Genomic DNA, 16,448 nt, shown 5'->3' with positions numbered 1-16,448 from the left:
ACCCCTAAGGGAAAGAAAGTATAGTGTGATTAACAGTGGTTGCTCGTTGAGTTAGATTACCTTATGACAACGCTTAAGGCCTCGTGCTCCATTATAACCGACTGGATGTCCTCTCTGGTCCTCACACTGTCCAGAGTACAGAGTATAGATGCCACCTGGGGAGCCAGTCAACATGCATTAATACACCTGCAGCATCGGTTAACAACACAGGTTTGTTGACCAACTAACCGATTAGTCGCCAAAGTCGGAAGCTTTACATAAATTAAGATTTGGACTTCCTATAAAAATTTTAAAGATCTTTGCGCTCACCTTTTTGGTGACCACTTCCGGAGGGAAGCTCTGTTTGGAGATGACCCATAACGCCCTGGTACATGTGTTCTTATCCCTTGATGTCATCACCAAAGAACACAGCTCTGACAATATCTCCTCTGCAAAGCTCGCTGAAAAGTGACAAGTTGCCAAGATGATCAGAGTTCACGATGAAGGCCGTTCACATAGTGGGGTTTCATGGAAACATGTCTAATAAGTCTAAATAAAAACATGTTTTCTGTAAAACTCCGTACCTTGGATCGCAGAGACGACGTTAGAGTGGTAGACACAGATGCCCAGAGACTGCAGGGCCGCCTGGCTCAGCTCAGCATTTGGACTGCTGATGTGAGTCTAGAGACGGGACAGTATGATAAACAAGTTCACTAGTGCTGCGCCCCTCCTACTGACGAGTTTACTCATCAGTCGTTACGTTGACTTAAAACTTTAGGGCCTATATTACTTTGTGCAGAATTCATTTCCTGGAGAACAGACTAAAGATAAACCAAATAAGATTTTTTTTTATATATATATGCACTACATTTGAAAAAAGGTCATTTTGCATGATTACATAAATTTGCAGCTAGGCAATAATTCAATCCTATGACTGTTAGTCGACTGAGACTTCATTTAGTCAAGGAAAGCCCTAAAGTTCACATCAAACAGTGACACAGGATAATGTAGACTTGAATACCTATGAGCTTAAAGTCCAAATCCACTACTTTTTTTTACCATAAAAAAGGTTATATTCACATCGTGTATATTCTTGGGAGTTTTATTTGTAGATAAATAATCTTTTGGGAACTTTCCTCACTTGCTGGAACCCAGAATACATGCGTTTTCCTCCAGTGTTTACAAGCGTTCCCAAAGTAAACAAGACATGTCGCGCCAAAGATACAATCAAATGTTGCTGCTGGGGTTTCCCATTAGTTTGTGTTTGGATTGTGGATTGGTAAAAATCAGGGATGCCCCGATCGATCGGCCACCGATCGTTATCGGCCGATAATCAGTATATATATGCGATCGGTGATCGGTGATAATGCTTTATTTTCACCGATCGTCAAACCCGATCTCACTCGCTCGTCTCGCTGAGTTCTGTCTCAGACACCGGGAGCTGTGCGGCGTCTGCTCCTCCCTCCAGCCCCTCCCGCGCGCATGTAAACACGGGTCTAGTAGTCTAGTCTAGTGGGACGGGAGCCGGGAGGACGGCGTCTCCCTTAGCTAACGTTAGTTACCGTTACAAAATGACCCAGTCAACCATTCACTTCCAGTCCAATACATGATGAGGCATTGTCTAACCGAACGGTATCTAGCCGGCCAGCTACCGATAGCTCCTGACATCAACAAACGCTCCAGCAAACTCTAGTAGAGACGTGTATGATACCTCAGCTAGCTCATGTTAGCTGACGCCAGCTCACTGTTCAAAACGAAATGTCCCACTGAACTAAATAGTTCACAGAGGCGCTGTATCAATGTTATATAGCCGGCCAGCAGTAGCCACAGATAGCTCCTGATATCAATGTTTTATAACACTCATTCGATGCGTATTCGAGCTCAGGGCATGTTGTTGAATATGATCAATAGGGTCCAGCTGCACCTCCGGAGAATCCTGGGCGTAGCTGCAGGCTACTAGAGTACACACAGACAGTGGAGCTTGTTGCGTGGTGGCGATGTCTCGCAGATAATACAAGTACAAGTCTAATTATATAATATATATATTTTATAAAAAAAAATTATATAAAATAATTTTTAATTTCTTTTTAATCAAAAACGATCTGTATCGGATCGGTATCAGCCGATATGGCTCACGACGATCGGTGATCGGTATCGGTGGCAAAAAACATGATCGGGGCATCCCTAGTAAAAATCCAATTCCCCTGGCCACTCAACCTCTCAAACCACTCGAAACAAACGGCTGTATATAACCTGGTAACATGGGTGGTGTGGCCGTTTATAACCTGGTAACATTGGCGATGAAACTGTTCTAACCTGTCATCATGGGTGATGTGGCTGTTCTAACCTATCAACATTGATTGATTGAACATTTTATTAACAGATTGCAGAATGGGTACAATATAGTACAGCTCAATACACACAATTGTTAAGGGGATGCAGACCAGAGAAAGACTTTCGTCTTGTTTACATCAGGGACCCCATTTTCAAATCATCATAATATATATGACATACATACAGATACAGTACTGCTACATCTATACATTTATGACATACCAGATTTACAAATACAGTACCGTTTGTGATACAAAAAGAGTAAAAAAGAGAGTATATACATTTGACGAAGAAACTGTACATTGGAGGAGGTTGGGTAGGGGGGGAAACTGTACATTGGAGGTGGTTGAGTGGGTGGGGTGGGGGGGGGGGGGGTTGGGTAGGTGGGGTGGGGTGGGGGGGTAACTGTACATTGGATTATCGACGAAACCTTACTTGGTACCAAGAAGAGGGTCTCGTGTATTATTGGGTTAGGACATTTACTGTACATTGGAGGGGGTTGGGTTAGGACTAGGCCTGCCGCGATAAGCAATAAATCGATTAATTGCTGCGATAATTAAAATGAATGCAATGATTTTGACGGGCGCGATTAATTGCTATTTGCGCGTTTGTTTTAATGAGGCGGAACCAGTGCCCCTTCAGTACTGCGGTCAAGTGAGCCGTCTTTTGCTTTTGCGTGGTCAAGTGAGCCGCTCTTGTTTTTCGAGTGCGCGATTAGTTCAAGGTTTACGGTAATGCATTAAAACAAGCCTGGGACGCTGTTGTAATGAACCGACGTGACTTTTGAACACAGTCTCACAAGTAGATCTTACAGAAATACTTAATATGACATTGAATGCGCATCGAATCAATAGGACGTTTAGTCTAATCAATAGGACGTTTCGTATGTGCAGTATTATTGAACATCGAATCAATAGGACGCGCAGTATATTCGATCACTAAACTAAAGCTACAGACAATTCCACAGAGGAACACTTCCGGTGAGGATTTCAAAGTAAAGGATGGCATGTGGTTAATTTCTATTATTTCATAAGTAGTTTATTACACTGCCATGTTTGTACTTAATACTTCTCAAGACTACTTGCACAAATAATATTAACTACTTTTACTGTGTACTTTGAGTAATTTGAGTTTCAAAGTCCTTTTTATAGAACAATGAGTATTTTCGACTAACTTTGATGTGGGATAAAAAAAGATTTTCCCATAAGCACTTTATGAAACTGCCATGGTTGTACTTAGTACCTCTTAGACTACCTGTACAAATTATATGAAATATTTTTACTGTGTACTTTTTGAGTAATTTGAGTTTCAAAGTCCTCAGAATCAGCATTTTCGACTAACTTTGATGTGGTATAAAAAAAGATTTTCCCATAAGCACTTTATGAAACTGCCATGGTTGTACTTAGTACCTCTTAGACTACTTGTACAAATTATATGAAATATTTTTACTGTGTACTTTTTGAGTAATTTCAGTTTTAAAGTCCTCAGAATCAGCATTTTCGACTAACTTTGATGTGGGATAAAAAAAGATTTTCCCATAAGCACTTTATGAAACTGCCATGGTTGTACTTAGTACCTCTTAGACTACTTGTACAAATTATATGAAATATTTTTACTGTGTACTTTTTGAGTAATTTCAGTTTCAAAGTCCTCAGAATCAGCATTTTCGACTAACTTTGATGTTGGATAAAAACAATTCTTCCCATAAGCACTTTATGAAACTGCCATGGTTGTACTTAGTACCTCTTAGACTACCTGTACAAATTATATGAAATATTTTTACTGTGTACTTTTTGAGTAATTTCAGTTTTAAAGTCCTCAGAATCAGCATTTTCGACTAACTTTGATGTGGGATAAAAAAAGATTTTCCCATAAGCACTTTATGAAACTGCCATGGTTGTACTTAGTACCTCTTAGACTACTTGTACAAATTATATGAAATATTTTTACTGTGTACTTTTTGAGTAATTTCAGTTTCAAAGTCCTCAGAATCAGCATTTTCGACTAACTTTGATGTGGTATAAAAAAAGATTTTCCCATAAGCACTTTATGAAACTGCCATGGTTGTACTTAGTACCTCTTAGACTACTTGTACAAATTATATGAAATATTTTTACTGTGTACTTTTTGAGTAATTTCAGTTTTAAAGTCCTCAGAATCAGCATTTTCGACTAACTTTGATGTGGGATAAAAAAAGATTTTCCCTTAAGCACTTTATGAAACTGCCATGGTTGTACTTAGTACCTCTTAGACTACTTGTACAAATTATATGAAATATTTTTACTGTGTACTTTTTGAGTAATTTGAGTTTCAAAGTCCTCAGAATCAGCATTTTCGACTAACTTTGATGTTGGATAAAAACAATTCTTCCCATAAGCACTTTATGAAACTGCCATGGTTGTACTTAGTACCTCTTAGACTACCTGTACAAATTATATGAAATATTTTTACTGTGTACTTTTTGAGTAATTTCAGTTTTAAAGTCCTCAGAATCAGCATTTTCGACTAACTTTGATGTGGGATAAAAAAAGATTTTCCCATAAGCACTTTATGAAACTGCCATGGTTGTACTTAGTACCTCTTAGACTACTTGTACAAATTATATGAAATATTTTTACTGTGTACTTTTTGAGTAATTTCAGTTTTAAAGTCCTCAGAATCAGCATTTTCGACTAACTTTGATGTGGGATAAAAAAAGATTTTCCCATAAGCACTTTATGAAACTGCCATGGTTGTACTTAGTACCTCTTAGACTACTTGTACAAATTATATGAAATATTTTTACTGTGTACTTTTTGAGTAATTTGAGTTTCAAAGTCCCCAGAATCAGCATTTTCGACTAACTTTGATGTGGGATAAAAAAAGATTTTCCCATAAGCACTTTATGAAACTGCCATGGTTGTACTTAGTACCTCTTAGACTACCTGTACAAATTATATGAAATATTTTTACTGTGTACTTTTTGAGTAATTTGAGTTTCAAAGTCCTCAGAATCAGCATTTTCGACTAACTTTGATGTGGTATAAAAAAAGATTTTCCCATAAGCACTTTATGAAACTGCCATGGTTGTACTTAGTACCTCTTAGACTACTTGTACAAATTATATGAAATATTTTTACTGTGTACTTTTTGAGTAATTTCAGTTTTAAAGTCCTCAGAATCAGCATTTTCGACTAACTTTGATGTGGGATAAAAAAAGATTTTCCCATAAGCACTTTATGAAACTGCCATGGTTGTACTTAGTACCTCTTAGACTACTTGTACAAATTATATGAAATATTTTTACTGTGTACTTTTTGAGTAATTTGAGTTTCAAAGTCCTCAGAATCAGCATTTTCGACTAACTTTGATGTGGGATAAAAACAATTCTTCCCATAAGCACTTTATGAAACTGCCATGGTTGTACTTAGTACCTCTTAGACTACTTGTACAAATTATATGAAATATTTTTACTGTGTACTTTTTGAGTAATTTCAGTTTTAAAGTCCTCAGAATCAGCATTTTCGACTAACTTTGATGTGGGATAAAAAAAGATTTTCCCATAAGCACTTTATGAAACTGCCATGGTTGTACTTAGTACCTCTTAGACTACTTGTACAAATTATATGAAATATTTTTACTGTGTACTTTTTGAGTAATTTGAGTTTCAAAGTCCCCAGAATCAGCATTTTCGACTAACTTTGATGTGGGATAAAAAAGGATTTTCCCATAAGCACTTTATGAAACTGCCATGGTTGTACTTAGTACCTCTTAGACTACCTGTACAAATTATATGAAATATTTTTACTGTGTACTTTTTGAGTAATTTGAGTTTCAAAGTCCTCAGAATCAGCATTTTCGACTAACTTTGATGTGGGATAAAAAAAGATTTTCCCATAAGCACTTTATGAAACTGCCATGGTTGTACTTAGTACCTCTTAGACTACTTGTACAAATTATATGAAATATTTTTACTGTGTACTTTTTGAGTAATTTCAGTTTTAAAGTCCTCAGAATCAGCATTTTCGACTAACTTTGATGTGGGATAAAAAAAGATTTTCCCATAAGCACTTTATGAAACTGCCATGGTTGTACTTAGTACCTCTTAGACTACTTGTACAAATTATATGAAATATTTTTACTGTGTACTTTTTGAGTAATTTCAGTTTCAAAGTCCTCAGAATCAGCATTTTCGACTAACTTTGATGTTGGATAAAAACAATTCTTCCCATAAGCACTTTATGAAACTGCCATGGTTGTACTTAGTACCTCTTAGACTACCTGTACAAATTATATGAAATATTTTTACTGTGTACTTTGAGTAATTTCAGTTTTAAAGTCCTCAGAATCAGCATTTTCGACTAACTTTGATGTGGGATAAAAAAAGATTTTCCCATAAGCACTTTATGAAACTGCCATGGTTGTACTTAGTACCTCTTAGACTACTTGTACAAATTATATGAAATATTTTTACTGTGTACTTTGAGTAATTTCAGTTTCAAAGTCCTCAGAATCAGCATTTTCGACTAACTTTGATGTGGTATAAAAAAAGATTTTCCCATAAGCACTTTATGAAACTGCCATGGTTGTACTTAGTACCTCTTAGACTACTTGTACAAATTATATGAAATATTTTTACTGTGTACTTTTTGAGTAATTTCAGTTTCAAAGTCCTCAGAATCAGCATTTTCGACTAACTTTGATGTTGGATAAAAACAATTCTTCCCATAAGCACTTTATGAAACTGCCATGGTTGTACTTAGTACCTCTTAGACTACCTGTACAAATTATATGAAATATTTTTACTGTGTACTTTTTAAGTAATTTCAGTTTTAAAGTCCTCAGAATCAGCATTTTCGACTAACTTTGATGTGGGATAAAAAAAGATTTTCCCATAAGCACTTTATGAAACTGCCATGGTTGTACTTAGTACCTCTTAGACTACTTGTACAAATTATATGAAATATTTTTACTGTGTACTTTTTGAGTAATTTGAGTTTCAAAGTCCTCAGAATCAGCATTTTCGACTAACTTTGATGTTGGATAAAAACAATTCTTCCCATAAGCACTTTATGAAACTGCCATGGTTGTACTTAGTACCTCTTAGACTACCTGTACAAATTATATGAAATATTTTTACTGTGTACTTTTTGAGTAATTTCAGTTTTAAAGTCCTCAGAATCAGCATTTTCGACTAACTTTGATGTGGGATAAAAAAAGATTTTCCCATAAGCACTTTATGAAACTGCCATGGTTGTACTTAGTACCTCTTAGACTACTTGTACATATTATATGAAATATTTTTACTGTGTACTTTTTGAGTAATTTCAGTTTCAAAGTCCTCAGAATCAGCATTTTCGACTAACTTTGATGTTGGATAAAAACAATTCTTCCCATAAGCACTTTATGAAACTGCCATGGTTGTACTTAGTACCTCTTAGACTACCTGTACAAATTATATGAAATATTTTTACTGTGTACTTTTTAAGTAATTTCAGTTTTAAAGTCCTCAGAATCAGCATTTTCGACTAACTTTGATGTGGGATAAAAAAAGATTTTCCCATAAGCACTTTATGAAACTGCCATGGTTGTACTTAGTACCTCTTAGACTACTTGTACAAATTATATGAAATTTTTTTACTGTGTACTTTTTGAGTTTCAAAGTCCTCAGAATCAGCATTTTCGACTAACTTTGATGTTGGATAAAAACAATTCTTCCCATAAGCACTTTATGAAACTGCCATGGTTGTACTTAGTACCTCTTAGACTACCTGTACAAATTATATGAAATATTTTTACTGTGTACTTTTTGAGTAATTTCAGTTTTAAAGTCCTCAGAATCAGCATTTTCGACTAACTTTGATGTGGGATAAAAAAAGATTTTCCCATAAGCACTTTATGAAACTGCCATGGTTGTACTTAGTACCTCTTAGACTACTTGTACAAATTATATGAAATATTTTTACTGTGTACTTTTTGAGTAATTTCAGTTTCAAAGTCCTCAGAATCAGCATTTTCGACTAACTTTGATGTGGGATAAAAAAAGATTTTCCCATAAGCACTTTATGAAACTGCCATGGTTGTACTTAGTACCTCTTAGACTACTTGTACAAATTATATGAAATATTTTTACTGTGTACTTTTTGAGTAATTTGAGTTTCAAAATCCCCAGAATCAGCATTTTCGACTAACTTTGATGTGGGATAAAAAAAGATTTTCCCATAAGCACTTTATGAAACTGCCATGGTTGTACTTAGTACCTCTTAGACTACCTGTACAAATTATATGAAATATTTTTACTGTGTACTTTTTGAGTAATTTGAGTTTCAAAGTCCTCAGAATCAGCATTTTCGACTAACTTTGATGTGGTATAAAAAAAGATTTTCCCATAAGCACTTTATGAAACTGCCATGGTTGTACTTAGTACCTCTTAGACTACTTGTACAAATTATATGAAATATTTTTACTGTGTACTTTGAGTAATTTCAGTTTTAAAGTCCTCAGAATCAGCATTTTCGACTAACTTTGATGTGGGATAAAAAAAGATTTTCCCATAAGCACTTTATGAAACTGCCATGGTTGTACTTAGTACCTCTTAGACTACCTGTACAAATTATATGAAATATTTTTACTGTGTACTTTTTGAGTAATTTCAGTTTCAAAGTCCTCAGAATCAGCATTTTCGACTAACTTTGATGTTGGATAAAAACAATTCTTCCCATAAGCACTTTATGAAACTGCCATGGTTGTACTTAGTACCTCTTAGACTACCTGTACAAATTATATGAAATATTTTTACTGTGTACTTTTTGAGTAATTTCAGTTTTAAAGTCCTCAGAATCAGCATTTTCGACTAACTTTGATGTGGGATAAAAAAAGATTTTCCCATAAGCACTTTATGAAACTGCCATGGTTGTACTTAGTACCTCTTAGACTACTTGTACAAATTATATGAAATATTTTTACTGTGTACTTTGAGTAATTTCAGTTTCAAAGTCCTCAGAATCAGCATTTTCGACTAACTTTGATGTGGTATAAAAAAAGATTTTCCCATAAGCACTTTATGAAACTGCCATGGTTGTACTTAGTACCTCTTAGACTACCTGTACAAATTATATGAAATATTTTTACTGTGTACTTTTTAAGTAATTTCAGTTTTAAAGTCCTCAGAATCAGCATTTTCGACTAACTTTGATGTGGGATAAAAAAAGATTTTCCCATAAGCACTTTATGAAACTGCCATGGTTGTACTTAGTACCTCTTAGACTACTTGTACAAATTATATGAAATATTTTTACTGTGTACTTTTTGAGTAATTTGAGTTTCAAAGTCCTCAGAATCAGCATTTTCGACTAACTTTGATGTTGGATAAAAACAATTCTTCCCATAAGCACTTTATGAAACTGCCATGGTTGTACTTAGTACCTCTTAGACTACCTGTACAAATTATATGAAATATTTTTACTGTGTACTTTTTGAGTAATTTCAGTTTTAAAGTCCTCAGAATCAGCATTTTCGACTAACTTTGATGTGGTATAAAAAAAGATTTTCCCATAAGCACTTTATGAAACTGCCATGGTTGTACTTAGTACCTCTTAGACTACTTGTACAAATTATATGAAATATTTTTATTTCTTGGGGGTACTTTAATAAATTCTGAGGACTTTAAAACTGAAATTACTCAAAAAGTACACAGTAAAAATATTTCATATAATTTGTACAGGTAGTCTAAGAGGTACTAAGTACAACCATGGCAGTTTCATAAAGTGCTTATGGGAAAATCTTTTTTTATACCACATCAAAGTTAGTCGAAAATGCTGATTCTGAGGACTTTGAAACTCAAATTACTCAAAAAGTACACAGTAAAAATATTTCATATAATTTGTACAGGTAGTCTAAGAGGTACTAAGTACAACCATGGCAGTTTCATAAAGTGCTTATGGGAAAATCTTTTTTTATCCCACATCAAAGTTAGTCGAAAATGCTGATTCTGGGGACTTTGAAACTCAAATTACTCAAAAAGTACACAGTAAAAATATTTCATATAATTTGTACAAGTAGTCTAAGAGGTACTAAGTACAACCATGGCAGTTTCATAAAGTGCTTATGGGAAAATCTTTTTTTATCCCACATCAAAGTTAGTCGAAAATGCTGATTCTGAGGACTTTAAAACTGAAATTACTCAAAAAGTACACAGTAAAAATATTTCATATAATTTGTACAAGTAGTCTAAGAGGTACTAAGTACAACCATGGCAGTTTCATAAAGTGCTTATGGGAAAATCTTTTTTTATCCCACATCAAAGTTAGTCGAAAATGCTGATTCTGAGGACTTTAAAACTGAAATTACTCAAAAAGTACACAGTAAAAATATTTCATATAATTTGTACAGGTAGTCTAAGAGGTACTAAGTACAACCATGGCAGTTTCATAAAGTGCTTATGGGAAGAATTGTTTTTATCCAACATCAAAGTTAGTCGAAAATGCTGATTCTGAGGACTTTGAAACTGAAATTACTCAAAAAGTACACAGTAAAAATATTTCATATAATTTGTACAAGTAGTCTAAGAGGTACTAAGTACAACCATGGCAGTTTCATAAAGTGCTTATGGGAAAATCTTTTTTTATCCCACATCAAAGTTAGTCGAAAATGCTGATTCTGAGGACTTTAAAACTGAAATTACTCAAAAAGTACACAGTAAAAATATTTCATATAATTTGTACAAGTAGTCTAAGAGGTACTAAGTACAACCATGGCAGTTTCATAAAGTGCTTATGGGAAAATCTTTTTTTATCCCACATCAAAGTTAGTCGAAAATGCTGATTCTGGGGACTTTGAAACTCAAATTACTCAAAAAGTACACAGTAAAAATATTTCATATAATTTGTACAAGTAGTCTAAGAGGTACTAAGTACAACCATGGCAGTTTCATAAAGTGCTTATGGGAAAATCTTTTTTTATACCACATCAAAGTTAGTCGAAAATGCTGATTCTGAGGACTTTGAAACTCAAATTACTCAAAAAGTACACAGTAAAAATATTTCATATAATTTGTACAAGTAGTCTAAGAGGTACTAAGTACAACCATGGCAGTTTCATGAAGTGCTTATGGGAAAATCTTTTTTTATCCCACATCAAAGTTAGTCGAAAATGCTGATTCTGAGGACTTTAAAACTGAAATTACTCAAAAAGTACACAGTAAAAATATTTCATATAATTTGTACAGGTAGTCTAAGAGGTACTAAGTACAACCATGGCAGTTTCATAAAGTGCTTATGGGAAGAATTGTTTTTATCCAACATCAAAGTTAGTCGAAAATGCTGATTCTGAGGACTTTGAAACTCAAATTACTCAAAAAGTACACAGTAAAAATATTTCATATAATTTGTACAAGTAGTCTAAGAGGTACTAAGTACAACCATGGCAGTATCATAAAGTGCTTATGGGAAAATCTTTTTTTATACCACATCAAAGTTAGTCGAAAATGCTGATTCTGAGGACTTTAAAACTGAAATTACTCAAAAAGTACACAGTAAAAATATTTCATATAATTTGTACAAGTAGTCTAAGAGGTACTAAGTACAACCATGGCAGTTTCATAAAGTGCTTATGGGAAAATCTTTTTTTATCCCACATCAAAGTTAGTCGAAAATGCTGATTCTGAGGACTTTAAAACTGAAATTACTCAAAAAGTACACAGTAAAAATATTTCATATAATTTGTACAGGTAGTCTAAGAGGTACTAAGTACAACCATGGCAGTTTCATAAAGTGCTTATGGGAAAATCTTTTTTTATACCACATCAAAGTTAGTCGAAAATGCTGATTCTGAGGACTTTGAAACTGAAATTACTCAAAAAGTACACAGTAAAAATATTTCATATAATTTGTACAAGTAGTCTAAGAGGTACTAAGTACAACCATGGCAGTTTCATAAAGTGCTTATGGGAAAATCTTTTTTTATCCCACATCAAAGTTAGTCGAAAATACTCATTGTTCTATAAAAAGGACTTTGAAACTCAAATTACTCAAAGTACACAGTAAAAGTAGTTAATATTATTTGTGCAAGTAGTCTTGAGAAGTATTAAGTACAAACATGGCAGTGTAATAAACTACTTATGAAATAATAGAAATGAACCACATGCCATCCTTTACTTTGAAATCCTCACCGGAAGTGTTCCTCTGTGGAATTGTCTGTAGCTTTAGTTTAGTGATCGAATATACTGCGCGTCCTATTGATTCGATGTTCAATAATACTGCACATACGAAACGTCCTATTGATTAGACTAAACGTCCTATTGATTCGATGCGCATTCAATGTCATATTAAGTATTTCTGTAAGATCTACTTGTGAGACTGTGTTCAAAAGTCACGTCCGTTCATTACAACAGCGTCCCAGGCTTGTTTTAATGCATTACCGTAAACCTGGAACTAATCGCGCACTCGAAAAACAAGAGCGGCTCACTTGACCACGCAAAAGCAAAAGACGGCTCACTTGACCGCAGTCCTTCAGTCACTGTCCGTGTTGGGAGGCGGGCCGCTGACGTTACTAGAGTACAGCACCGGAGCTCCGTGGGGCAACGCCACATAGACATTTCTCAATAGTGTTGCTCCTTTTAACCAAGTAGCATTATTTGTAGTGTAACGTTAGCAATTTTTAGACCCAAGTAGTTACTCGCTACTGCCCGGAGAAACTGGACTGCTAAATAAAGATGAAAGATAGAGCTTTGATTCTCATTCCATGCTAACACATTAGCTAAATATCTAACAAACGAAATACAACGTATAGCATAGCTACAAGTACAACACAGAATAACGTTAATACAATTACATGCATCATTGTTTACAATGAACGGGTGGGGCTAGTCAAAGGACTGGACACGGGGACAAGTTAAACATGAATTAATTTATTATAACACTCCGGTAGTTTCGAGTCGTGCTGCAGTGCCTACGCACCACAGCTATTCTATTACTGCTTTGACGCTTCCTCCTCATCGTTGATTGCCTGTAGTAGCTGCATCTAACGTTAGTAGCTAACGTTAAAACTAACCGAAAGGTAGTTGTTCACCAACAATTTGTTTTATCATTAGCTCAAAAACAACCGGACGAGACATGTTGTCGGCTCATAGTTTCTGCTTAGGATAATAACAACAATACTTGTGGGCTTCAAAATAAAAGTCAAACACCGGAAAAGACGGAGCGGTGGGCTTCAAAATAAAAGTTTTGGGAAATAAATTTCTCAAAAAAAATTCTCTAACCGGTCGCAATAATATCGCTTATCGCGATATTTTCGGGGGCAATTAATCGCCCAGCAAAATGTGTTATCGTGGCAGGCCTAGTTAGGACATTTACAGGGGCCAGTTTCTAATTGCAGTCTCCCGTAGGTGCTCTTTGAGAGTGGTTTTTAAAGTGGGTAGTGATTCACATTCCTTTACAGCTGTGGGTAGGGCATTCCACATTGATGTGGCATAATTGCGAAACGTGTTTAGTCCCTTGTTTGAGCCGAATCTGGGTTTCACATGATTTGTGGAGCTCCCTCTGGTGTTGTGGTCGTGGTATTCACTGACCTTTGGGAAGTATTTTGACATGTACATGGGTACCTTAGTCGTGTAGTGTATCTTGTAGACCAGGCCCATTGCAAGTTGCTGTACTCTGTCGTCTACTCTAAGCCATCCTAGGTTGTCAAAGTGGGCAGGGGTGAGGTGGGTTCTAGGAGTAAGGTCAAGCAGTAGTCTGACCAGTTTGTTTTGTGATGTTTGTAATTTTGTTTTTAGCACCTTTGAGGTGCTTTGGTACCATGAGGTGCAAGCATAGTCGTAGTACCCTTGAATGAGTGCTCCTGCCAGAGTCTTCAGGGTATTCTTGTTTACCAGAGAGGAGATCCGGTACAAGAATCTAGTTTGTTGGTTGACTTTTTTTATTACTTTGGATGCCATTTTGTCACAAGGATGGAACCTAGGCATGTAATTTCATCTTTCCTTGTGACAATATTGTCACCCACTGTAACTGAGAAGCCGTCGGTCTTGCTGAGTTTGTTATTTGAACCCAAGAGAATGGACTCTGTTTTACCCAGGTGTAATGATAGTTTGTTATCAGCGAGCCAGGTGCAGATTCTGCCGAGTTCTGAGCTGAGGGTTTTTTCAACCTGTAACCTGTTCTTGTCAGAGACCAGCAGGGCTGAGTCGTCCGCGAACAGGAACAAGTTGCAGTCACAAGCTCTGACGACATGTCATTTGCATAAATTAGGAACAGTAGCGGTCCTAGTATGCTTCCTTGTGGAACACCACAGCTCACTGGGAGGGGGGGGGGGGGGGGGGGGGGGGATAGGGTACCGTTTACCTCCACCATCTGTTCTCTCCCCTCCAGGTAGGATTGCATCCAGCTCACTGATAAACTATCAGTGAGCGATGGGCGATGCGGCTGTTCTAACCCGTCAACATGGGCGATGTGGCTGTTCTAACCTGTCAACATGGCCAATGTGGCTGTTCTAACCCGTCAACATGGCCAATGTGGCTGTTGTAACCCGTCAACATGGGCAATGTGGCTGTTCTAACCCGTCAACATGGGCAATGTGGCTTTTGTAACCCGTCAACATGGCCAATGTGGCTGTTCTAACCCGTCAACATGGCCAATGTGGCTGTTCTAACCCGTCAACATGGCCAATGTGGCTGTTGTAACCCGTCAACATGGGCAATGTGGCTGTTCTAACCCGTCAACATGGGCAATGTGGCTGTTCTAACCCGTCAACATGGGCAATGTGGCTGTTCTAACTCGTCAACATGGGCAATGTGGCTGTTGTAACCCATCAACATGGGCGATGTGGCTGTTCTAACCTGTCAACATGGCCAATGTGGCTGTTCTAACCCGTCAACCAGGGAACAAACTTAACTTTTTGACTTACCAGCCATTTGGCTGGTAGATTTTTAAAAGTACCAGCCGGGCAGATTTTTTACTAGCCAAAAATTATAAATAGCTTTTTAGTATATCGCCATGTGTTATTATTACATATAATACTCTCATATGCCATTTTCAATTAATATCATAAACAACATAAGGAATATTAGCATAATTTTGAGTGGACTGAAGGAATGAGTCAGCGTTAATAGTTTTAAATGCAAATAATTTATTGAAACATAGAAGTGGGGTCGGGACACACACACACACACTGCGTTGCAACTCACCACCCCCGCATCATATTGTAGTCCGTCTTCAAACTTCCACTCCTCTCAATTTTTTATATTTGAATATCAACATTATCTGTCCATCCTCAGTAATCCTCAGTTTACTATAATATACTCCTGTCCTGAGTCCTGACTAGTGACTCGTCGTCTTTCCAAACGCACGCACACACACACAGGGAAGGGGAGTGCCCCCCCCCCCCCCCCCCCCCCCCATTTCCCTTTCCTCAGTGCCGTTTATAGCTCCGTCTCGTCTGATCATCAGGATTAGCTTGTTAGCTTACGTTAACGTTGTAGTGGTACATAAATGTTAATTTCGGGCGATGTGGGCATAAAGGAATGGCGACGGTGCATGTAGCTGCATTGGACTCGTGAGAAGAAGAAAAACATCACAGACTTATTTCGCGTCTGTAGGCGCACTGCTGTGTTAACGCTGCTCTGTTTAACGCTGCTGCTCTGTTTTCAAGAAACAACACAGAGTGGGCAGATATCATATGACTCGCGGAGTTGCTAAGGGTTTTTCAAAATAAGAGTATCATATGAACCTGAACGTTGCTAGCTGCCGGAGCCCAGATATTATGACTGGAGCTGCGCTTGGGGCGGCAATGAGACCCGCACAGGATTTTCAAAATAAGAGTATCGATATGAACTACACGCCAGCTGGCGGGCAGACTATTATTTCTAGACGCCAGACGGTAAATCTGCACGCATTTGGCGATGGGCGCCTAGTTATTTTGTTCCCTGCCGTCAACATTAGCGCCAAAATGAAAAGCAAGACATTCTGTGCAGCACACACACTGCTGCAGTTTGGCGAAGTGTATCGAGCCCAATGGTTTCTTGTCTTTCTGTGGTTCATTGAACAGCTTGATCCACGATGCATACAGCACTCACCAGAATAATTTTACTCAGACGAGAAAAGTGCTTTACAACTGCAGGGAGGAACTGGCGCCCTTCCTCTCCACTCAGGCGACTGCAAATG

The 16,448-nt window shown here is 36.8% G+C and overlaps 1 protein-coding gene across 2 annotated transcripts in view; it reads right to left on the bottom strand.

Annotated features, from left to right (window-relative positions):
- rif1 (replication timing regulatory factor 1) overlaps positions 1–16,448 on the bottom strand; it is an 89,428-nt gene that overhangs the window by 65,609 nt on the left and 7,371 nt on the right. For both annotated transcript variants that reach the window (XM_084310221.1, XM_084310222.1), the window contains exons 3-6: positions 16,361–16,439; positions 564–660; positions 310–440; positions 61–155 (exon numbers count right to left, since the gene is read on the bottom strand). In XM_084310221.1, coding sequence (XP_084166347.1) covers positions 61–155; positions 310–440; positions 564–660; positions 16,361–16,439 — 402 coding nt within the window. The remainder of the gene's footprint in view (positions 1–60; positions 156–309; positions 441–563; positions 661–16,360; positions 16,440–16,448) is intronic.

Source organism: Notolepis coatsorum, assembly GCF_963971535.1.
Source record: "Notolepis coatsorum genome assembly, chromosome: 3".
NCBI classification, from domain to species: domain Eukaryota; kingdom Metazoa; phylum Chordata; class Actinopteri; order Aulopiformes; family Paralepididae; genus Notolepis; species Notolepis coatsorum.
This window is presented reverse-complemented; position numbering and strand designations above follow the sequence as displayed.